A 24,525-nucleotide genomic window follows, 5' to 3' on the forward strand; every position below is an offset into this window, starting at 1 on the left:
TAAGATCGAAATTGAAATCATTGATTTTGCTATAAAAAAATCGCCTCAAATTTATTTGAATCTCTTAAAAATAAAGTTTGAATTTCATAAATTAGACGTCTTGATGTTATTATGTGTTTATGTTTAGCAAAAGAAGAATTTTTCTTCTTCACCCTCCTTTTCTCTTCTAATGAAAAAGATAAGACTTAAGAACGGACTTAACTAGAAAAACTATCGATCAAATTTTTTTTTTGCACATTTTCTTTTTTTTAATCTTTTGTGCGATAATTTTTTTTAGGAATTAGTTTTATGTTAGTTTTTTTCGTAAGTGTAAGGGCAAACAAGGAACAAGGATGACAAATTGTGTACCTTAGAGTCGCATCGGAAATCACTGATCTTTCTAGCAAAAAAGATCGCCACAAATCTATTGAATCTGTTGTAAACAAAAGGAGAGATATGAGAATTGTGTTACGGTGTGTTTCAGTTTCGCAAAAGTAGAAATTTTCTCCTTCACCTTGTTTTTCTCTTTAATGGAGGTATATATATAAGAGCGGACTTAACTAGAAAAACTATCAAGAGAAACATCGCACGCTTCTCCTTTACCTTGTTTGTCTCTTCTAACGGAGATATATATATAAGAGCCACTTAACTAGAAAAATTATCAATCAAGAAATATTTCACATTTTTCCTTTTTTATCTTTGTGCGGTAGTTTTCTTTAGGAATTATTTTGATAGTCAAATTTCATATTATTTTCTTAATTATTTTAACAGGTGTAAGAATAAAAAAGGAATAAAAAATGATGAATTGTGTATCTTAAAATCATAACAAAATTGTTGATCTTACTATAAAAAGAATCGCCCCAAATTTGCTTTGATTATCTTAGAAAAAAAGCTCTGATTTCACAAACTAGATATCCTAGTGTTATTGTGTGATTATGTTTAGCAAAAGAAGAAAAATTTCCTCTTCACCCTCTTTTGCTCTTCGAATAGACAAGATATATATAAGAGCGGACTTAATTAGAAAAACTACCGATTAAAGAACACATTTTCACTTTTGAATCTTTGCACGGTAATTTTTTTTAGAAATTATTTTGATATTCAAATCTCTTATTAGGTTTTCTTTTAAAAAAAAATATTTTTATAATTATAAGAATAAACAAAGAATAAAAATAATGAATTGTGTACCTTAAAATTACAGTTAAAATCATTGATCTTGCTATCAAATGAATCAACCCAAATCCACTTTGAATCTCTTAGAAACAAACTCTGAGTTTACAAACTAAATGTTGGATTGTTATTGTGTGTTTCTATTTTAGTAAAAGAGAATTTGGCCAGAATGGTAAAATAAATATGTTATTTATCTTTTGAACATTTTTATCCTTTTAACTTTAATACATTTTAATTAAAAAATAAAAAACAGATCAGTTTATTTTTAAATAAAAAGGATATTATAGACTTTTTAAATTTCTGGTCAATCTAGCCATTAGCATTACCCTATATATATATATATATATATATATACTAGATAATTTTAAGCCCGTGATACGGGCCCAATATAATGAAAGGCCCATTTACGGGCCCAATATTACAATATTATATATATTTATAATAGAAATTTAATTAGTTTTCAAAAAGAAAAATTATTATGACATTTTCAAATAANTGTACCTTAAAATTACAGTTAAAATCATTGATCTTGCTATCAAATGAATCAACCCTAATCCACTTTGAATCTCTTAGAAACAAACTCTGAGTTTACAAACTAAATGTTGTATTGTTATTGTGTGTTTCTATTTTAGTAAAAGAGAATTTAGCCAGAATGGTAAAATAAATATGTTATTTACCTTTTGAACATTTTTATCCTTTTAACTTTAATACATTTTAATTAAAAAATAAAAAACAGATCAGTTTATTTTTAAATAAAAAAGATATTATAGACTTTTTAAATTTCTGGTCAATCTAGCCATTAGCATTACCCTATATATATATATATATATAAAGAGTGGAGTTAATTAGAAAAGTTACTGATCGAAAAACTTTGCACGTGTTTTCATTTCCTTTTTGCACAAGTAGCTTTTTTTAGAATTCCTAGGTAATGTTTTTTGATATTATCTCTTCAAACGAATTCAATCAGTCCACTTGAACTATTATATATATAAGAGCAGAGTTAATTAAAAAGTTATCCATCGAAAAATTTTGCACGTGTTTTCACTTTTTTATTTTTGTACAATAACTTTTTTTTAGAATTCCTAGGTAACTTTTTTTTTAATATTATCTCTTCAAACGAATTCAATCAATCTACATGAACAATTCATGACCCAAACTAATATCCAATATAAAAAAAAATTAAAACATTTAATTTTGGACATAGAAGGTATATGTTAATGTTAAAAGTTGAAGCATTATTTTTTACTTCTAAATTATTGTAAAATATATATATACGAAGTAACACCTTAACATTTAAGTTTTAAATGAAGCCACAAAAAATGATCATTATAGATAACATTTTTCTTAATTATATACGATACAAATTCAAATTAATAGAAACTTCCAATCATAAATTAAGTAGTGGAAGTGAACCCACGTACGCACACGGTTTGTGACAAGAATTAACCAATGGGTCAGTACCAGGTAGGGCCCAATAAAGTACTATTCCCAGTGGGCCCACTTTTTGGAACTTGATTCTGATGACGTGGCACTTCTATAATCCATTTAAAGTGCAAGGGCTAGTACTTTTTCTATTTCTGCTTTGTTTTATTTTCTTTTCTAAAAATTAAATTTAGGTACTATGTTAGTCTGTCGAAAAATAAAAAAGTGAGTACCATGGTGTTGATTTGACATCACAGAAACTAGCCAATATTTATTTATTATAATAGAAAAAAATAGTGCCAATTTTAAACCATTTGATAGATAGTCAGAATTATGTAAATATTAGTAATATAAAATATAGTTATAAGAAAATTTAGATATTATTTTATATAGAAATTAGTTAAATATAATTTAATTATTCATATAGTAGATGTTCTATATTTTATCTTGCACAAAATAATGTATAAATTTCTTTATAACTAATATATTTATTAATTATGTGAGATTTCTGAATTGCAAATTAAACACTATATTAAATTTGTGGACTTCAACTTAAATATATTTTTACTTATGCATGATTTACTACACAAATAATATAGCTTCTAACCAGCTATGAAACAATTATGTAATATTTAAGATTTGAGAAATAATACGCATTCAGACGTTGAATGGGAACGGTTACATTTCAGTGTAATATCTTTTGTGAAATTTTCTTTCTTTGACTAAAAGTTATTTTTTCGTAGAATTAAAAAGCGAAAAAAAACAATAATTCTATCTCGTAAAAGACACTTAAAAGTTGAAACAATTAGCTCGAATATTTGACCAAAAGAAAAAGAGGTTCTTTTTGTAAATGTTTTGCAATGCAAAATAATTATCTTTGTCGATTCATTTTTGTAAATGTTTTTTAGCGTGACATTTGTATGGTGTTCACATGACATCAACGTGACGTTAATATGATGTGACGTCAACATGATGCCATTATTGTTGTAGAAATTTTCCTCTTATTTTCTTCTTTCATTTTTTCCTCCTTTTCTGATCTTTTTTCATTATACACACTTTTTAACTAATATGTTTTATTCTTTTATATTCTATATTAACAAAAAATAACTTATAGTACCATTTTTTTTTCTATATCAACTATCAAAAAACTAGTTGATTTTAGGAAATTTAGTATTAGTTTTTTTTAAATATATATAAGTATAAAAATAAATAAGGAGTAAGAATAATGAATTGTATATCTTAAAATCGACACAGATATCGTGTGTTGATTTTGCTATCAAAATGATTGCTTTGAATCTGTTTGAATCTCTTGAAAATAAAGCTTTAATTCAATAAACTAGATATCTTGATGTTATTATGTGTTTATGTTAAGCAAAAGAAGATTTTTTCTTTTTCACCCTCCTATTCTCTTCTAATGAAAAAGATAAGACTTACGAGCGGACTTAACTAGAAAAACTATCGATCAATTTTGTTTTGCACGTTTTCACTTTTTTCTTTGTGCGATAATTTTTTTTAATAAGTGTAAGGACAAACAAAGGAACAAGGATAACGAATTGTGTACCTTAGAGTCGTATTGAAAATCATTGATCTTTCTAGCAAAAGAATCGCCACAAATCTGTTGAATCTCTTGAAAACAAAAGGAGAAGTATGAGAATTGTGTTTCTGTGTGTTTCTATTTCGCAAATGAAGAAATTATCTCCTTTATCCTGTTTTTCTCTTCTGATGGAGGTATATATATAAGAGCGAACTTAACTAAAAAAAACTATCAATTGAAAAACATTTCCCTTTTTTCCTTTTTTATTTTTGTATAATAGTTATCTTTAGGAATTATTTTGATAGTCAAATTTCATATTATTTTTTAAATTATTTTCAATAGGTGTAAGAATAAACAATGAATAAAAATGATGAATGTGTACCTTAAAGTCGTAACAAAATTGTTGATCTTACTATCAAAAGAATCGACCCAAATCTGCTTTGATTCTCTTAGAAACAAATCTCTAATTTCACAAACTAGATGGTCTAGTGTTATTGTGTGTTTTTGTTAAGCAAAGAGATGCAAAAGAAGAAATCTCTTTGCTCTTCTAACAGAGAAGATATATATAAGAGCAGATTTAGTTAGAAAAACTTCTGATAAAAAAAACACGTGTTCACTTTTGTATCTTTGCACGGTAGTGCTTTTTAGAAATTATTTTGATATTCAAATCTCTTAGTAGGTTTTCTTTTTAATTTTTTTTATAATTGTAAGAATGGACAAAGAATAAAAATAATGAATTGTGTACCTTAAAATTACAGCAAAATCATTGATCTTGCTATCAAATGAATCAACCCAAATCCACTTTGAATCTCTTTGAAACAAACTCTAATTTCACAAACTAGATGTTGTATTGTTGTTGTGTGTTTCTATTTTAGTAAAAGAGAAATTGTTTTCTTCACTTTCTTTTACTCTTCTAATAATATATATATATAAGAGCAGAGTTAATTAGAAAAGTTACTTATAGAAAAACTTTGCACGTATTTTCATTTTTATTTTTATTTTTGTATAGTAACTTTCTTTAGAATTTCTAGGTAACCTTTTTGTGATATTATCTCTTCAAAGGAATTCAATCAGTCTACATGAACAATCATATATATATATATATAAAAGACCAGAGTTAATTAAAAAAGTTAGTGATCGAAAAACTTTGCACATGTTTCCACTTTGTTATTTTTGTATAGTAGCTTTCTTTAGAATTCCTAGGTAACTTTTTTTTTATTTTTTATATTATCTCTTAAACAAATTCAGTCAGTCCACATAAACAATTCATGACCCAAATTAATATCCAATATTTTTAAAAAAACTAAAACATTCAATTTTGGACATAGAAGGTATCTGTCAATGTTAAAAGTTGAAGCATTATTTTTACTTCTAAATTATTGTAAAATATCTATACAAGTAAAACCTTCTTAACATTCAAGTTTAAAATGAAGCTATTTTAAGCACAATGTTGTCAGTCAAAAAATTTTAAAGTGAGTACCATGGTGTTAATTTGACATCACAAAAGTTGCCAATATTTATTTATTATAATAAAAATAGAGCCAATTTTAATCCATTTGATAGGTTATCAGAATTATATAAGTATTAGTTAGTAATACAAAAATTAGTTATAAGAAAAATATTTTATGCAAAAATTAGTTATATATAATTTAATTATTTATATATTCGATGTTTTATATTTTAGCTTGCACAAAATAATGTATAAATTTCCTCATAACTAATATATTTATTAATTATGAAAGATTTCTGAATTGCAAACCAAACACTATATTAAATTTGTTGACTTCAACTAAACATATTTTTTACTTATGCATGATTTACTACATGAATAATATAGCTTCTAACCAGCTATCAAACAACTATGTAATATTTAAGACTTGAGAAATAATACGCATTGACATGTTGAATGAGAACGGTTACACCTTTGTGCTATATTTTTCATGAAATTGTCTTTCTTCGACTAAATTTTTTTTTCTATAATTAAAAAGCAAAAAAAATAATAACTCTACCTCGTAAAAGACACTTAAAAATGTAAACAATTAGCTCGAACATTTGACCAAAAGATAAAGAGGTTCTGTTCATAACTGTTTTTTCAATGCAAAATAATTATTTTTGTCGATTCATTTACTTTGATGTTCATCCAAAGTAATTGTCTAACTGCCCAGCTCTAATATTTTTTAGCGCGACATGACGTTCACATTACATCAACGTGACGTCAACATGATGTCAGTATTATTACCGAATTTTTCTCTTGTTTTCTTCTTTCATTTTTTCCATTTTTTTTATTTTTTCATAATTTAATTATACACACCTTTTAACTAATCTATTTTATTCTATATTAACAACAATAACTTATAAAGTACCATTTTATTTTTTCTATATCAACTATCAAAAAACTAGTTGATTTTAGCAAATGGCATATCAAATCAATAGCAATTCTGGTATATTGTTGGTAGTATAATATGATACCTATGAAGTATATATTAACGTATACTAACAAACTATCATAGGCGATTGGTTCATTTGTTTAGTATCAAAAATGACTGCTCATTTGATATATTATATACTAACAAGAAGATGTTATAAAGGACTGATTCATTCTTCAAAAAAAAAAGAACTCAGCCGCTTATGATACGTACCCACATGACATATATTTATATATTCGAAGAGTATCATAGAGACTAATACATTTCTTAAAAGATATGATACGCTCATGGTATATATCACAAAGGATTGATTAACTCCTTTTTTAAAAATTAAGTTCTTTCTAATACTTATATGATGTATTTAATACACTGACATTATATTCTAAAGAAGAAGTTCATTCCAATTGAAGAAGACAAATACTACGTACAATAAAAAATAGAGTTATATTTTAGATATGATTTTTTTCTCATTTGCAAATGAGAAAAAAAGTATTAAAAAATATTTTTCATTAATTTAAATTTTAATAAATAATTTAGTAATTTAATATTTATCTAAAAAAATATTATATCTTATGGATAGTTCATGTAAATTACTCGAAAAAATAGTTAGCCCAAACCTCTAACTACTCCAGGACATTTTATGTTTTGTATTATTTATTTTGACGATGTGTAATTTTGGAGAAAGGACGAGATAACAAATTGTATGATGATCGATGAATAATATCAAAAATTCTTTTTCTCTAAATTTTCCTTTTTATTAGAGATATAACATTTTTAAGAAACATGATAACGTAAGAATTTCTTTAACATATCGATAATATAAATTAAACTTATATGCATGGGTGGGGTGGGGGGTAAATTAATGCATTAAAGCCAATACGAAAATTTCATTAAAATGAACATTACATTAAGAGAACATTACAATACAACACTCGAAAACCATACAAGTTTTTTTTTTTTGAAATGAAATGACAATTAGGATATTCTTGATTAAGGAATATTAATGGCACAATTATTGCCATAATTCTTGACGTTTTTAAGCTTAATTATATTAATGGCAGTAGTAATTATCATTAAGAGCAAACCAATAAAAGAAGCAATAATTGCTCCTTCACCATGGCTACAAAATGTATAAAATTTATCACAAATTTTATCCCATCTTGCATGAGAATTTCCATCTCTACCAAGTTGTCCCATAAAAGCTGCTGAGGTTGCTCCACCAGAGATTAGTGCCACATTTATCTATCATACAAGAGATTAATAATATTAATCCATTAATTGAAGAATTAAAAAATATATTAGAATGAGTAATTAAATAATTGATTAATTAATTACCATGTCTAGGATTCCAATTACATATAATCGTAGTCCCTTGTAATCATATTTGCTTCCAATAAAACAAAATGCTAGCATGAGGAGGTTATGGAGACTGCATAGTCCGTTTGCTATAACAAAAAACCTGCATCCACAACAAAATTGTTTTAAGGGTATATTTGAGAAAAAAGATAACGTTAAACGTTTTTTTTAATTGATAGATTAACGGAGCACATATATAAGACAAATAACAAACGTAAAGACATGGGTGTCCTAGTGGACATAATTACTTCAGTACAGCTGACTAAATCTTGGCACTACTACAATGGCTATTTTCATAGATAATTGACTGAATCGATGAGAAAGAAAAAATAGTATTCCCTCTCAAAGGCGAATCTAGGATTTTTTGAACATGGGTGCACCAAGTAAAATATATTGAAGTGGAAATTGATCCTTAATCCTCAAGGTCAAAAGCTCAACAGTTAACCACGTGGACCATTTAGACTTCTTGTAGTTTGGGTGCCAGAATATAATAATATACAAATTTTAGAAAATATATACATAAAATATCTAATTTTTCGAAGAGACCACGGGTGCCGGTGCCCTATTTTTTGCCTCTAAATTCGCCACTGTTCCTTCCGTCTCATATTAGTTGATCATTTTCCTTGTTACAAGTACATTAAGAAATCATAAATAAGAAGATAATTTTACTAATTCACCCCTTACAAAAATCTCTTGGAAATTTTACAAACAAATGTGAACACTTTCAAAAAGAAGTAATTGCAAGGGTAATATAGGAAAAATTTGAGTAATGCTTTCTAGATTTAGTAAGATGACAACTAATGCAGGACAACTATATTTAGTAAAATGATCAACTAATATGAGACGGAGTAAGTAATGTTTTCATATGGAAAAATTAGGAAATTTCCCACTATTTCAGCGAGAATCTATTTTCCGCCATGCATTTTTCAACGAGCTGGTTCAATGAGAAACCAATAGGAAAATAAGGTTCTACAACACAATCTATTCACTAATTCGTGGCAGAAAAAAACCTTTGTTTCTAGTAATATGGTGACCTGGTATACACTAGGTGATCATTTCTTATCATCTGTCCAAATCTTAATGGACAAAGTTGCTCGATACTTATGCTAGTGAAAAATAGCAAAGTACCTCATAAGATTAATCAAGATACGTGTAAACTTACTTGGACACCACAATTATATATATAAAAAAGAAGATAATTAGTAGAAAGGGCTTACACAAAAGCTGGAGTGTGCTGGAACTTAGCATTGAGAGTAGCTTGAATAGGAGTGGTACCAATAGTGGCAACAACAAAAGTTTTCTTTTGGTTGTTTAGTGCCATAACTAATGTTGCTGAAATTGTTGCACCAAATGCCAAAAACCTCAACAATGGCATCACCCAATTACAGTAATCCTTAGGCTTAGCCACATCTGTTTTTTGTCCATTTCCTTCTTGAGCCATTTTGTATTATATGTTTTGTTTATCATCCTACTGACAGCTTATTAGTTTATATAGAAAGAGCAATTAGACCTTTTTTTGTCATCAAATTAGGTTAATCAGTTGGTGGGAAAATAGGAGGCTTTTGTATGAAGTATGCAACAAGTTTAGACATAATCTTCAAGTAGATCTATGCAGTGGCAGAGCCAAATAGGAATAAGGGGTTCGTCCAAACCTCATTCAATGAAAAATTACACTGTTTATAATTGATTAAATTTATTTTTTTTTGTGTATATAAAGTAAATGTTAAACTCCTACTTCGTGTGTTTACTTCTTCGTATTGAATCCGCTATCAAAGTCTTTGACTCACCCACCAAGTATATATGTTAGGTGAGTATGAAAGGAAAATTGATATCAAAATCAAGTTACACTTGAACTTGTGAGAAATATTTTAATTACCATATTACTTTTGTTGTTCAACAAAATTATACTATTATATATATTTTTTGAGTAACTTACACAAGTTTTCAACTTGAAGAAGATACCAAAGGGCAGAGTAGTTGGGACTAAAAGGAAGACAGGTATAGGGGGGAGGAGGAGGGAATTTTAAAAAAGAAAGATTACCACTCCCCCCCACCCCCTCCTTTTCGTTCTCATATTTTAACTATTTTTGTTTTAGACTACTTTCGAGAGGGCAGAGGGAAATAAGGAAATGAGATTTCTTGCCCTCTTACGATTATAATTTTTAAAAAGTGAGATTTCTCCCAAAGAAAACCATATCATATTCATATTAATTGGAGACAAATCCAAGACAAGTCTGCAGGTGCTATTACACACATGCACAAGGGAAAAGATGCATACATCTAATAAAACCGCACTCATTCAAAGCCCACTAACTCTAGTCTCTAGATCCTGAATATGCCTCTTAAAGCAACACATTAAGGCAGTAAGGTTCATGGTATATGGTCATATACAATAATATGGCATATAAGGTACATAATAACATTCTTCACTTATGACTTTGGGCATATTCACGCCACAAATCTAACGCGTAGTTATCAATTACAGACTCCAAATAGTCACCACACTTGCTGTAGCTTCAATCACCCCACAATCATAATTCAAAATGTTACAAAAAAACAGGGGTATGGTTGTAGTATTAACACTAAACACTACCATATTTATATGCAGCGGCTGTCTTTATACTCATCTTTCCAATTGTTGCGAGCAAAACTCTCAATTGTCGTCCACGAACAGCAAGTTTAGCTGAGAGGCTATGATGTTGTCGTTACACCAACAACTACATTGCTCACCTAGAAATGTAAAATGGTATCGTTAATGATAAGGTGGATGACTTGAGAGTGAAGAAGCCAATAAATATAAATAGAAAGGAGGTTAATCATGACGAAAAACTTACCAACTTGCCACTCTCATCGACAGACATTGGGTTTTGGACAACAACAGTTTGATTTTGTGAACGAGCCTTGGCCTAAAGCAGATATGAACACATTTAGAAATCAATTTTAGTCAAATTAGAAACTAGTAAGTAAGAAAGGAGCATGCGGCAGACTTGTCAACTTACAGTTGAAGAGGATCCTGAAGCCGGTGTAGCAATGCCGTTAGGAGGGTTCAAAGGTGCATGGGCTCTTCCATCTCCTGCCTGCAAAAAGATGCATATAAACACATGAAAACTGAAATTCCTTATCATATTCATGTACGCATGTTGTCTAGTCTCTCTTATCAATATTATTATTATTACTCTCCTACTATCTTATTCTTCGATTCTATTAGTACCTGTAGTTTCCTTTGTTTTAGTTATCATATTATTTGTTGTTGCTACTGTTCTTTTCTCCATTATTTTCCACATGGCTTCTTCACTACTGCATTTCCTTTTCTTACTGATTTTGGTATGCTTTACTTGAGTCAAGGTCTATCGAAAACAACCTCTCTACCTGCAGAATGTAGGGGTAAGGCTATGTATACACCAACCTTCCCAGATCCCACTTATGGGATTACGCTGGGCATATTCTTGTTGTAATCAGGAATGTATGCAAATAGCCTAAGCAATCGACTAGTAACCAAAAAGACCTGATTTTGCTTCCTTGCTCACCCACTTACCCTTTTTTTTGCCACAATCTGTGATATCAATAACTTCTAAAATTTGCAACTAAAAGTTCAAAATAAGTTTGCATTTAAGTGGGCTGATGATGCTGATATCACAAGCTCAAGATCAACTTACCTTCCAACATAAACTTCTACATTAAACTTCCACAAGGACACTTTGCTTTATGTGAAAGTCCTCAAAATGTGCCGAAGATTTTCTATGTAATCTACTTGCTTTACAATCCATGATATGAAGCAAGGTTAATCGCTATAATCTATTGATTCCTATAGGTTCAGACTATAAGTGGAGAAGGAAGAACCAGAGAAGAGCAGCTTAAACAGAGATGAACCCAACATATCTCCCTGAGTTTCAATGACTCAAGAATTGGCTATTTTGAAGCATCAACAACTACATGTTTACTGTGTTATTTATTCCCTTATCTCCTTCAATTCCGATCATCCTAATCTCAATAAATCTTACTATTTACATAAAAGGCTTAACATTATGATTTTAATTGATTTGCATCACCCTAAACAACAAAATAAAAAAAACTTACCCACACTAGTGTTTACACCAACCAATGCATGCAAGACACGTCTTTCATACACATATTTTATCACTTATTTACAGTCAAGTAATATATATTCTCACTTTAAATTGTGATTAAACTAAGTCAATATGGTAGTTGGTTATTCTCTGATCCTATCAAGGTAAGTAAATATTATACTACTCACTAAATAGAATTCTCATTACCAAAAGCACAATCATTCCTCTTTGTTATTTTACTTCTTTAACTATATGGACCAAGCATCATCTAAAATTTTCACCAAAGATCAAAAAGAAAAATGAATCATAATACTCACATTAACATTGGTAATGTAATGGCATACTGCACATTTAACCGATGGAGCTCCACATGGATACATCAGCATCATACGGCAGTTCCCGCAGTACACATGAGCAAACTGGTTAGGACCTGAAGATCGACAGCACAATTATATGTCATCCATGGAGTTCTTCAAAACAAAAATGGCAGAAGAAAAAAAGGGTAACAAGAAACCTAAGCTCTAAGGTACAAATCCTCAAACACAAACAACTCATCTAGCTCTTTACCTTGTAAAATTCTAGTGAAAGATAGGGCAGGCAAACGATTTAGGTATAATCCCCTTAAAATTCAATGAGTTAGATAATACTCTCTCATCCTAAACATCTTTCTTTACAGGCTAGCTCTAGTAAAAAGGCACCTGATTTTGCACATAACATTAGTGCACAATTAGCATTGTCACACTACATTTCTTACTTCTTGGCATGGTCAACCTACAAATGTTGTTGCCTTCAGGACCACCATCCAACTTCAAATCACGTAGCTTCTGACCAAGGGAAAAATGAAAAAATATATTCCCAGCACTATAAACAAGATAGAAGACCTAGGGGGAAGAAAACTTTTTGAGTTTGGAAAGGAAAGAGCACAATTCACTATACACCCACTCTGGTTACTCATGTATAGATTCCAATAATATCTTCTTAAAACCAAAAAAGACACATATAAACAGACTAATCAGTGACATATAAGAACGTGTGCTTGGAGAAAAATGCATACACCAAGTTAAATCCACCAATTACCAGTCATAAACTAAGTTCTCTTTGCAAATTACAAGTGTGCTGCAAAATGAAGCAGATATGACCAAAAAGTAAAGCTGATGAGAAGATATAACAGCAGATCAGATATATCTTATGTGAACTGGCTACTAGTTTACAAAGAGCACCAGATAGGTCATTATTTTCGAGGAACTACCAAACTCGAGAAATCAATTGGAGTTACACCCATCTGTCAGGCAAAACTTCTGATTAAATTGAGCCTCAATAGGAAAAAACATTACACAAACATATAATAATGAAGTTTTTTGGTGATCCCATAATCATATGCCTCTAAGTCTGACAAAGACATAAATTTATACAGCTCCCTTCCCCCATGCAAAAGCTTGAAGAACTCGAAAGTTGTGAATTTCAGCTGGCACCACACTCTAAACTCATAAGTCATAACTTAGTTCAACAAAAAACACAACCATACAGAAATGTTCACTTATGTATTACATAGTTAGATCATCAAAGTAATGTAACTCTTCCAACAGATTTTTTTCATGTAATACAAGAATAAAAATGCCGATATCTCAATTTGAGATCTCATATGATAAACTTTTGAAGAGTATGTAGGAAAAAGATCTCATATGATAAATGAAACAACCGAAGCTCAAGCTTAAGTGGATAGTATCAAAAGATAGATTCATATTATGCTCAAATGAAGGAAGCATTGCATTCCAGCAAAGAGACACTAGATTTTCATAACCAGACAAACATTAGTCTCTAAAATCAAGGAAAGGGAAGTTATAAACTGTACCTGGGACAAGGTTCACCGTATGACAGCAGGAGCATCTCACACTGTTCGCTCCACGTGGATGCATAAGTAATGTACGACAGCCTCCACATATCAATTGAGCCATTTCCATTCCTGAGAAAGGTTACAATTTAAGCAACACCTTCGAGTAGCAGAACACAACGACAACTACACTTCAATCCAAGTCAAGGCAAAATAACAACAACAATAACTACATCTCAATCCCAACAGATCTATACACTAAGCCTCCCCAAAAACCTAACCCTCCGTATGGCTTTATTTACCATGTCACCATCAAGCATAGTATTACTATTAGATATACTTAAAATGTTTAAGTACACTAATTTTCTTTCCTAACAACAATCTTCTAGCAACAAGTCAACAACACTTATCATCAACATGGAAGGGGGCCTTAATCCAAACAACAGCCACACAAATTTGAAAAAAAAATGTTCTTATAACAACATCAGAATCAAGAAAAGCACATATACCAGGTGGTGGGACAGGGGTGAGTGCATTGCATACTGCACAGCAGACATTAGAAGCTCCTCTGGGATAAAGAAGCATTGTCCTGCACCCACTGCACATCAACTGACTCTGCATATCTGCAGAACAAAAAACACTAACCAAATAGCCATGTCAAGCTCACAAACTAAATTGCAAACTGATCTTTGAGTTACAGTTCTCAAGATTGTAATAAATCTAAAAGATCCATCCTGAAACAATGAACTTTGTCTTAACAATTAAGGTAGCTGTGTTGAGACAAAAAGGTTTCACCTTTCAATCTGTTTGAATGTCGAATCAACTGAGTTAGAAGAGCTAATTTCGGCCGATCCGTGAGGTAAATTTATTCTTCCTGCTTGACAAAATGAAAGAGAACAATAAATACTTTTCTTCAAGAAAGTTCCTTTCAGTAATTATTCATCCAATGGTTAAAGCTACAATCTTTTTTCTCAGGATTCACAGATTATATGGACAAGAAAAATTCCTATATCGAGTTTTTCGTGCTAAGACGGGTCAAACACAAATCATACAAAAAATTGTTTAATCAAACACCCATAACCATAAGTGTGGCTCATCAACCAAGTCCAAATCTCAGCAAGGCAGAAAAAGCTAGGTGATTTCTTGATAGTTGAGCCTAAGCTAACCAAAAAGAGGGAAAATAATCACCCTTGCCCCAAATTCTTCCTACCCACAAACCAAAATTTATCCACGATCAATTACACCCATCACAAACATTCATAAACAATCAGGATTATAAAAGTAAATATCTCATGTTTACACTACCAGATGAAAAGGGAAAACCCCCAAGAAATCGGATAAAGAAAAAAGCAATTTTCTTACCAGTCGATGAACAAATCTGGAAGATAGGGTACCCCTCTATTATATATATCCCCACACACGAAAAAAAATAATACAGTAAAGGGTACTTGAGATTGTCTGAAAATGGGTTGGAATTCAAATGGAAATCTGAGCGAAAATTCCGACAGAAATTGGGTAATTCAAGATTTCCAAAGATTGGTTTTTGGATATTTTTCTTACATCTCCTTATTCTTCTTGTTAAATTTTGGGAATAAATGCCTTTTGACCTGTCTTCAAATGAAATAAAATAAAACAAATCATCCCGTTCAATTTATTTCTTTTACTTTTTTTATATATAAAAAAAATTAATTATAATTTTTCATATGATATATTTAAATTTACAAGATCACGGGTGAAACTATTTCAAACAAAGGATAATGCGTACATATGCTTCGCCAAAATTTATATGGTGTATAGATGTTAGATGTGTAATCTATTAAAAATATATATATTTAATTTTGTACCCTCTTAACACAACTTAGAAGAAAATTTATTCATCGCTAGTCAAATTCTTTACTTTGCTACTGCTACGTAAGATTGAAAACATTTTAGTATATCTTTGGTTTTTATATTAAAAGATTCAAAAAGGATAGTACTATTTTTTTTTTAAATTGTGTTAAAGTAAAATAGAATAAATAAATTGAAACGAAAGGATATAAATATCAATTAAAAATACAGTTATTATTAAAATAAAAATAAGAAAAAGGCATTTGAAAAAGGAACAGACAGAGTATTGCTCTAAATTTTGAAACTTATTTGTCAATAAATTTATATCAACGCGTTAACTTTTATTTTCTAATAATGTTTCCTTTTGTTGACACCAAAGATTTCTACCTAGAAACAAAAATTTTAAAAAATAAAGAGAAATAGAACCGAGTGAGGAGATTTTGTCAACACAGAGAAAAATGATGGCGATAGATTAGTTTAATCACAGGATCTGTCATCGGGTCTTGTTCACGCAAAATTCAAATTCAAAATCTTTTTAATATAAAATAAATAAATAAGATAAACTAATTTAATCTAAAAAAAAAATGACAACGATAGATCTTTAATTTCTACTAAAAAAACTTATTTTCATTTTTAAAACTTGAATTCAATTTTTTTGATTAAACATTAATCATATGTATTCTAGTTATCCCATCAGAGTTCTTAATAGTTGATTCTAGATTTCATTTATCATCTAAATATGTGCACACTGGCGTAACTACAGTCATATTAGATACACTTTGTCAAAAAATTATATGGTATATATATGTTAAATTCTACTTTTTTTTTTAAATAGTAAACGAATAAAATTAAATGGAAGGGGTAATAACGTAATTTCAACACTAAACGAAAAGAGATCGAAACTTACACATAAATCGCATTCATTGAAAGCGCTTTATGGCTTTCTTTGTCAACTCAATTAATATTGAGTATAAAATGAAAAAATAATTATTTTTTCTCATATGATAAAAGTAATAAATATATTTAAAAAATAATAGACCAATAAAGTTAAACAAAAGGGGTAATAACGTAATTTCAACAATAAATGGAAAGAGACTTAAACTTACACATAAATCGCGTTCATTGAATGCGTTTTATGTCTTTCTTTCTCAGCTCAATTAATGTTGAGTATTAAATGAAAAAATAATTATCTTTTCTCGATATGATAAAAGTAATAAATTAAAGAAATAAATATATTTAAAAAATTGTAGACTAATATAATTAAACGGAAGGGGTATTAACGTAATTTTAACAATAAATAGGAAGAGATTGAAACTTACACATATATTGCATTCGTTGAATACGTTTTATGTCTTTCTTTCTCAGCTCAATTAATGTTGAGTATAAAATGAAAAAATAATTATATTTTCTCGATATGATAAAAGTAATAAATGTATTTAAAAAATAATAGACAAATAGGATTAAACGGAAGGGGTAGCAATGTAATTTCAACAATAAATGGGAAGAGACTGAAATTTACACATAAATCGCATTACGAAAAAATAATTATATTTTCTCGATATGATAAAAGTAATAAATAAAAGAAATAAATATGTTTAAAATAATAGACTAATAAGATTAAACAGAAGGGGGTAATAAAGTAATTTCAACAATAAATGGGAAGAGACTGAAACTTACACATAAATCTCATTCGTTGAATGCGTTTTATGCCTTTCTTTCTCAGCTCAATTAATGTTGAGTATAAAATAAAAGAATAATTATTTTTTCTCGATATGATAAAAGTAATAAATAAAAGATATAAATATATTTCAAAAAAGTAGAAAAATATAATTAAACGAAAGGGGTAACAACGTAATTTTAACAGTAAATGGGAAGAGACCGAAACTTACACATAAATCGCATTCGTTGAATGCGTTTTATGCCTTTCTTTCTCAGCTCAATTAATGTTGACTATAAAATAAAAGAATAATTATTTTTTTCTCGATATGATAAAAGTAATAAATAAAAGATATAAATTTATTTCAAAAAAGTAGAAAAATATAATTAAACGAAAGGGGTAACAACGTAATTTTAACAGTAAATGGGAAGAGACTGAAACTTACACATAAATCGCATTCGTTGAATGCGTTTTATTCCTTTCTTTCTCAACTTAATTAATGTTGAGTATAAAATAAAAAAATAATTATCTTTTCTCGATATAATAAAAGTAATAAATAAAAGAAATAAATATATTTAAAAAATATTGGACAATTAAAATTAAATGGGAAGAGACCGAAATTTACACATAAATCGCATTCGTTGAATGCGTTTTATGCCTTTCTTTCTTAGCTCAATTAATCTTGAGTATAAAATGAAAAAAATAATTATCTTTTCTCGATATGATAAAAATAAATAAATTAAAGAAATAATTATATTTAGAAAATAGTAAAAAAATAAAAGTAAACGGAAGAGGTAATAACGTAAATTCAACAATAAATGGGAAGAGACCGAAACTTACGCATAAATCGCATTCGTTGAATGCGTTTTATGTCCTTATTTCTCAGCTCAATTTGTTGAGTATAAAACTAAAAAAATAATTATCTTTTCTCGATATGATAAAAATAATAAATAAAAGAAATAAATATATTTTTAAAATATTGGACAAATAAAATCAAACAGAAGGGATAATAATGTAATTTCAACAATAAATGGGAAGAGATCAAAACTTACACATAAATCGCATTTGTTGAATGCGTTTGATGCCTTTCTTTCTCAGCTCAATTAATGTTGAGAATAAAATAATTTTTTTTCTCGATATGATAAAAATAATAAATAAAAGAAACAAAATAAAAATAAAAATATTGGACTAATAAAATTATACGGAAGGAGTAAATACGTAATTTCAACAATAATTGGGAAGAGATCGAAACTTACACATAAATCGCATTTGTTGATGTATTTTATGTCTTTTTTTCTCAGTTCAATTAATATTGAGTATAAAATGAAAAAAATAATTATCTTTTTTCGACATGATAAAAGTAATAAATAAAAGAAATGAATATATATAGAAAATAGTAAACAAATAAAATTAAACGGAAGGGGTAATAGCGTAATTTCAACAATAAATGGGATGAGTTTGAAACTTACACATAAATCGCATTCGTTGGATGCGTTTTATGCCTTTCTTTTTCAGCTCAATTAATGTTGAGTATAAAATGAAAAAATAATTATTTTTTCTCGATATGATAAAAGAAATAAATATATTTTAAAAACATTAAACAAATAAAATTAAACATAAGGGGTAATAACGTAATTTCAACAATAAATGGTACGAGACCGAAACTTACACATAAATCGCATTCATTGAATGTGTTTTATGTCTTTCTTTCTCGGCTCAATTAATGTTGAGTAAAATGAAAAAAAGAATTATCTTTCATATGATAAAAGTAATAAATATATTTTAAAAATATTGGACAAATAAAATTAAAGGCAAAAGTACTCATTACCCCCCTGAATTTGAAGTTTTTTATACTGTGTACACCTAAACTAAATTCCGTTTTAATTTTCTCCGAACTTGTTTATTCCTCCGTCACATACACCTTTTTTGTCCACCTGGCGTAGAAATTGACAACACACTCTATACTAGGCGCGTGAGGAAGTGATTTTTTGTCACATCACAAAGCTACAACGGTAAAAAAAAAAAACGTAAAATCTCTATTTTTCTTTAGTATTTGACATATTTTAAACAAAAAAATAGGGCAAAATGTAAATGAAAAGTAAAGGAAACAAAGATTAACACTTATTTGGTAAGAATTTCTAACAAATTTGAAATTCAAGGAGTTTCGCGAAATCATCCTTTATTCAAAAATAACTTTTAAACGATGAATTTTAATATTTGGCATATTTTAAACGAAAAATAGGGCAAAATGTAAATGAAAAGTAAAGGAAACAAAGATTAACACTTATTTGGTAAGAATTTCAGACAAATTTGAAATTTAATCGACCAACTTCACATCTAGAAAAACCCAAATCCAGAAGGAGTTCCGCGAAATCAGCCCTTATTCAAAAATAACTTTTAAACAATGAATTTTAAATTTAAGAAATTTATTTTTTTGCAATTTTAATTTATCTAGGTGACTATTATTTATCTAGGTGGAAATCCACATCACCACTTTTGCCAGCTGTTGTGCGCGTGTAGTCACAATAGGAGCAGGTGGACGAAAAAGGTGTACGCGACGGAGGAATAAACAAGTTCGGGGGTAATTAAAACGGAACTTAGTTTAGGTGTACACCATATAAAAAGCTTCAAGTTTAGGGGGGTAATGAGTACTTTTGCCAAAATTAAACGGAAGGGGTAATAACGTAATTTCAACAATAAATGGAAAGAGACTGAAACTTACACATAAATCGCATTTGTTGAATGCGTTTTATGCTTGACAATAAAATGAATTTTTTGTTTTATCTTTTCTAGATAAGATAAAAGTAATAAATATATTTAAAAAATAGTAAAGAAATAAAATTAAATGGAAGGGGCAATAACATAATTTCAACAATAAATGGGAAGAGACTGAAATTTACACATAAATCGCATTAGTTGAAAGCGTTTTATACCTTTCTTTCTTTGCTCAATTAATGTTGACTATAAAATGATTTTTTTTAATCTTTTCTCGATATGATAAAAGTAATAAATATATTTTAAAAATAGTAGACTAATAAAATTAAACGGAAGGGGTAATAACGTAATTTTAACAATAAATGGGAAGAGACCGAAACTTACACATAAATCACATTCGTGAAATCGTTTTATGCCTTTCTTTCTCAGCTCAATTAATGTTGAGTATAAAATAAAAATAATTATCTTTTCTTGATAGAGTTTTTGGTTAAAATCATCCTTGAAGTATGACTTAAACCTAACATACATCCTCGTGTTATATAAGTGAATAAAAAACATCCTTGCATTATCCAAAAATTGCAAGATTCATCCTTATGTCTATTTTTTTAAGAAAGTCACGCCACCAACAAAAAAATGTGCCAAGTCGAATAAATATATGTACACATGGTTAAGCTAGTCAAGTTGGGTGATTTTTCTAAATTTTAGAAATTGAGGGTTTAAATTATATTTAGACAAAATATATTAAAATTCTAAATATTCTTTGTAATAAGTATGGTCAAATACAACTCTAACTTCAAAAATTTCAAATAAAGTAATACTTTTTATCTTCATAACTAACTTCATAACTAAACACCTATGTAATTTCACTAAATTTCTAGCATTTCTGTACATTTTGTAAAATGTGAATTGCATTGTATATAACGTATATACGTACTAAATATTTTTTTTAAAGAAAATCTCTAAATAGTTGGGCGTAATATTTTTAGAATGAATTTTTTTACATAATTTTTCTAACCATCGGAACCTACTGTATAAATATTTCAAGACTTGTGTATTGTTGCAGGTCAATTTACTTGATGATGCAAAAAACATATAAGCTAACAACACACATAATTTAAATTATGAGAATGAAAGATTCATTTTCTATCCATATCCTTATTCTTTTTAGGTAACTTTGATCCTCTCGTCGTGACTAAAATATGACCAAATTAATTTTTTTTTATTGGTTCAATCAGTTTCTTAACAAAAATAGACTGAAGGATGATTCTTGTTTTTTTTTTGATAGTATAAGGATATTTTCTGTTCACTTAGATAATATAAGGATGTACATTAGATTTGAATCATAACAATGATTTTAGAAAAAACTTTGACAAATATTATTTAGTCTTACAATTTGTTATTATTTGAAAAAACAGAAGGCATCCCTTTTTTTAAAATTAAATCTTCATAATAAATTATTACTACCAAACTAAGGGAAAAAAAATAATCTTGAAATTGTACGTTTACCAATACCATCCAAAGGTAACATTGAGATTTTTGTGAAAGGATCCTTTGCGGGAAGCTTCGCAGAAAGATCAAAGATTTTCATGAACCCCATAACTTCCTCAAACCTCTAACAGCTTCGAATTTCAAACCCCATCAATCTGGTAAGTACCCGTTTCTGCTTTTGAGCTATTTTTGTTCTTGTCTTGTACGAAATTCCAAGGCTTTTCGATGTGTTTTGCTGAGTTTCAGTAGTTTTTAATTGAAAACTGAGGATTATGGTTCTTGGGTTTTCGATGCGTTTTGCTGAGTTTCAGTAGTTTTTAATTGAAACTGAGGGATTATGGTTCTTGGGTAATTTGAAATATTTGTTGACAAATGGAGAAATCTGATGGGCTTCTCATTAGAAAAAGTCCACGACTTCGTGGGGTGTTCAATCTTGTGTGTTCCCTAGTCCTTATGTGTATGTTCTACAACCGTGAAGATATTGTGAGTAATTTAATTTTAAAGAAGTCATCTTTAGTTTCTAGTCAGTGGCACCCAAGTAGTAGATTTGATGGTTATTCTTCCCATACACGAGTGGTTCGTCGAGGGATGTTAGAAGTAAACGGGTCGGATGCTGATGATTTGGTGGTAAAAAAGCCTCAGTTATGTGCAGGATTGTTTGATCATGTGGGGTTTAAAAGTAGTTGTGACTTCTTGAAAGTTCACCCGGATTGCTCGTCTGGAGGGTTCTTTGATTACCTTAAGTTCTATTACTGTGGTTGTAATGGAAGTGCGTGGGCGTTTGTAGTATTTGGTGTCTGGCTTGCTGCATTGTTCTATCTTTTGGGTAACACTGCAGCTGATTACTTTTGTGGTTCGTTGGAGAAACTGGCTAGCTTGTTGAAGCTATCTCCTACAGTTGCTGGAGTTGTTTTGCTCCCACTTGGTAATGGTGCTCCGGATGTATTCGCGAGTATTGCTGCGTTTGTAGGAAGTGGTGCTGGTGATGTTGGGCTTAACAGTGTTTTAGGTGGGGCTGTGTTTGTTACTTGCATTGTTGTGGGTGCTGTTTCTCTTTGTGTAGCTGATCAGGATGTTCAGGTTGACAAAAAATGCTTTATTAGGGATATTGTCTTTTTCATTGTAACGCTGATGTCACTATTATTGATCTTGATTGTTGGTGAAGTTAGTGTGATAGCAACTATCGCATTTGTATTGATATATGTTGTTTATGCCTTTGTTGTTGCTGCTAATGAGATTTTGAGGAAGCATGCGCGAAGATTGAGATTGGATGTTGTTACCCCTTTGCTTCCTGTAAGAGGAAGTATATTTTCTGAAGGGACTCAGGAGGAGGATTCTGTTTATAGCTCTTTGCTTGACGTTGAGACAGAGGACAATAGCATACAGTCACATGGTTCCTTGCCTCAGTGGATGTGGGCATCCAATGTGGCAATATATTCTAATCAGTCATTGAGGGTGCATGATGGGGAAAGGCCTTTGTGGGGTTGGATTGACGAGGGTGTAGAAGTCAAGAGCCCATCATTTTCCTGCTCTCAGCTCTGCTCACTTCTAGAGTTGCCATTGACTGTGCCAAGACGATTAACCATTCCATTAGTTGAGGAAGAAACTTGGTCAAAACCATACGCTGTAGGCAGTGCTACTTTAGCTCCTGTTCTTCTTGCTGCTTTATGGAATACTCAGGATAATGTGAGTTACCTAGGAAGAAGTGTTGCTATAGTTCTTGGCATTTCTGTTGGTTGCACATTGGGTATACTTGCATACAAGCATACAAAAGCTGACCGTCCACCACAGATGTTTTTGCTTCCATGGGTTTTGGGGGGTTTTATTATGAGTATCGTTTGGTTTTATATGATTGCGAATGAATTGGTGGCGCTGCTGGTTGGATTGGGTGTTGTACTGGGGGTTAATCCCTCGATTCTTGGGCTCACTGTTTTGGCTTGGGGCAATTCAATGGGTGATCTGGTCTCAAATGTTGCTTTGGCGATGAATGGGGGAGATGGTGTGCAGATTGCTTTATCTGGATGCTATGCAGGTCCCATGTTCAATACACTTATTGGGTTAGGAATCTCATTATTCCTCGGTGCCTGGTCAGAAAAACCTTCTTCATTCATACTTCCACGGGACAGAAGTTTGTTTTACACCATATGTTTCCTCTTGTTTGGTCTTCTATGGGCCCTCGTTGTTCTTCCCAAGAATGACATGCGCCCTAACAAGATGCTTGGTGTAGGCCTTATCATCATCTATTTGGTATTTCTGTCTGTTAGACTGAGTAGTGCGATGGGAATTGTTTCATTGTTTGGGCTTAGTGACTAATTGTTGCATGTTCAGAAAGGTTAGCATTGAAATCATCTGGGACTTGAGATTCAGCTTGTCCCACTTCTGTATCTTCAGCATGGGACAAAGTTCCAATAGAAGGAGCTTGTTATGCCCATCAGTGATGTATTCTGCTGTACAAATACTCATTAAGTAGGTGCTCTTCGACTCCTTTCTTGAGCCTTCTTCTCTCTGTGTTGCATGATCTTCATACTGTTTGTATTTCTGTAATAAAATTTCTTTTCATAGAATCAAAAATTTCTCCCGGTGCAATGAAATCTGAAACTAATTAGTTGATGGTATCTGTTTTGGTCAATGAGCAGCTAGATGCCTGTTTCACTGAAAAGATGGCAAAACAAGTTGTACAATGAACAAGCTGATCACCATTTCCTGTGGAGACATTATAAGTGCTGTTGGACTAGAAAATGATTTTGTTTTGGGAGAATTGGTACTGGTTTTGTTTTCTGTAGAACTAATGTGACTGTTTGGATTTAGTGTTTAATAAGCTTTGGGTTTGCTTTTGGGAGAATTATTGTTTGATTTCTTTTATTGGAAAATAATACCACTAAAACTCAAAACATTTTAGAACATTTTTATATGAGTATTTAATCTTTATTTGATGCTAAACATATTTTCAAAGAAATGGGTTTTGTGAGAAAATTAAATTCAGTTAAAGATATAGAGAAAAGCTGGCTAAAGTGAAACTGAGTCCAAGCAAATAGTGACTAAATTGTCACATTGTC

General features: G+C 30.0%; 3 protein-coding genes across 6 annotated transcripts; 1 reads left to right on the forward strand and 2 right to left on the reverse strand.

The window, feature by feature from the left end:
* Nucleotides 1-7,395: 7,395 nt before the first annotated feature.
* On the reverse strand, nt 7,396-9,342 carry LOC125848741 (CASP-like protein 1B2). Its single transcript, XM_049528665.1, has 3 exons — nt 9,102-9,342; nt 7,864-7,987; nt 7,396-7,770 (listed from the first exon to the last, which is right to left on the reverse strand). The coding sequence occupies exons 1-3, from the start codon at nt 9,323-9,325 to the stop codon at nt 7,519-7,521; spliced, it is 600 nt and encodes a 199-aa protein (XP_049384622.1). The 5' UTR covers nt 9,326-9,342; the 3' UTR covers nt 7,396-7,518.
* Nucleotides 9,343-10,068: 726 nt separating this feature from the next.
* LOC125848742 (protein LSD1) lies at nt 10,069-15,383 on the reverse strand. Of its 4 annotated transcripts, none has more exons than XM_049528669.1 (8): nt 15,145-15,383; nt 14,578-14,656; nt 14,292-14,422; nt 13,804-13,914; nt 12,269-12,381; nt 10,884-10,961; nt 10,719-10,790; nt 10,069-10,614 (listed from the first exon to the last, which is right to left on the reverse strand). In XM_049528669.1, exons 3-8 carry the CDS (start codon nt 14,401-14,403, stop codon nt 10,576-10,578), a joined length of 525 nt encoding a protein of 174 aa, XP_049384626.1. In that variant the 5' UTR covers nt 14,404-14,422; nt 14,578-14,656; nt 15,145-15,383; the 3' UTR covers nt 10,069-10,575. The 4 variants fall into 4 exon arrangements, with proteins under 4 accessions (XP_049384626.1, XP_049384623.1, XP_049384625.1 ...); XM_049528666.1 differs by having other exon boundaries at nt 14,292-14,405; nt 15,145-15,382; XM_049528668.1 differs by having other exon boundaries at nt 14,292-14,405; nt 14,578-14,659; nt 15,145-15,377.
* Nucleotides 15,384-21,593: 6,210 nt separating this feature from the next.
* Nucleotides 21,594-23,836, forward strand: LOC125848737 (cation/calcium exchanger 4-like). The gene has a single exon (XM_049528661.1). The coding sequence runs from the start codon at nt 21,842-21,844 to the stop codon at nt 23,780-23,782; it is 1,941 nt and encodes a 646-aa protein (XP_049384618.1). The 5' UTR covers nt 21,594-21,841; the 3' UTR covers nt 23,783-23,836.
* Nucleotides 23,837-24,525: the final 689 nt, after the last annotated feature.

This window comes from Solanum stenotomum, chromosome 12 (assembly GCF_019186545.1).
Source record: "Solanum stenotomum isolate F172 chromosome 12, ASM1918654v1, whole genome shotgun sequence".
Lineage (NCBI taxonomy): Eukaryota > Viridiplantae > Streptophyta > Magnoliopsida > Solanales > Solanaceae > Solanum > Solanum stenotomum.

Coding starts and splice junctions, on each gene's coding strand:
- LOC125848741 (XM_049528665.1), bottom strand. CDS start 9,325: ATGGCTCAAGAAGGAAATGGACAAAAAACAGATGTGGCTAAGCCTAAG. Junction 7,988..9,101: donor CAGCACACTCCAGCTTTTGT/GTAAGCCCTTTC, acceptor TTGTGGATGCAG/GTTTTTTGTTATAGCAAACG. Junction 7,771..7,863: donor TAATTGGAATCCTAGACATG/GTAATTAATTAA, acceptor CTTGTATGATAG/ATAAATGTGGCACTAATCTC.
- LOC125848742 (XM_049528669.1), bottom strand. CDS start 14,403: ATGCAGAGTCAGTTGATGTGCAGTGGGTGCAGGACAATGCTTCTTTAT. Junction 13,915..14,291: donor CACCCCTGTCCCACCACCTG/GTATATGTGCTT, acceptor AACCTTTCTCAG/GAATGGAAATGGCTCAATTG. Junction 10,615..10,718: donor TCGATGAGAGTGGCAAGTTG/GTAAGTTTTTCG, acceptor TTACATTTCTAG/GTGAGCAATGTAGTTGTTGG.
- LOC125848737 (XM_049528661.1), top strand. CDS start 21,842: ATGGAGAAATCTGATGGGCTTCTCATTAGAAAAAGTCCACGACTTCGT.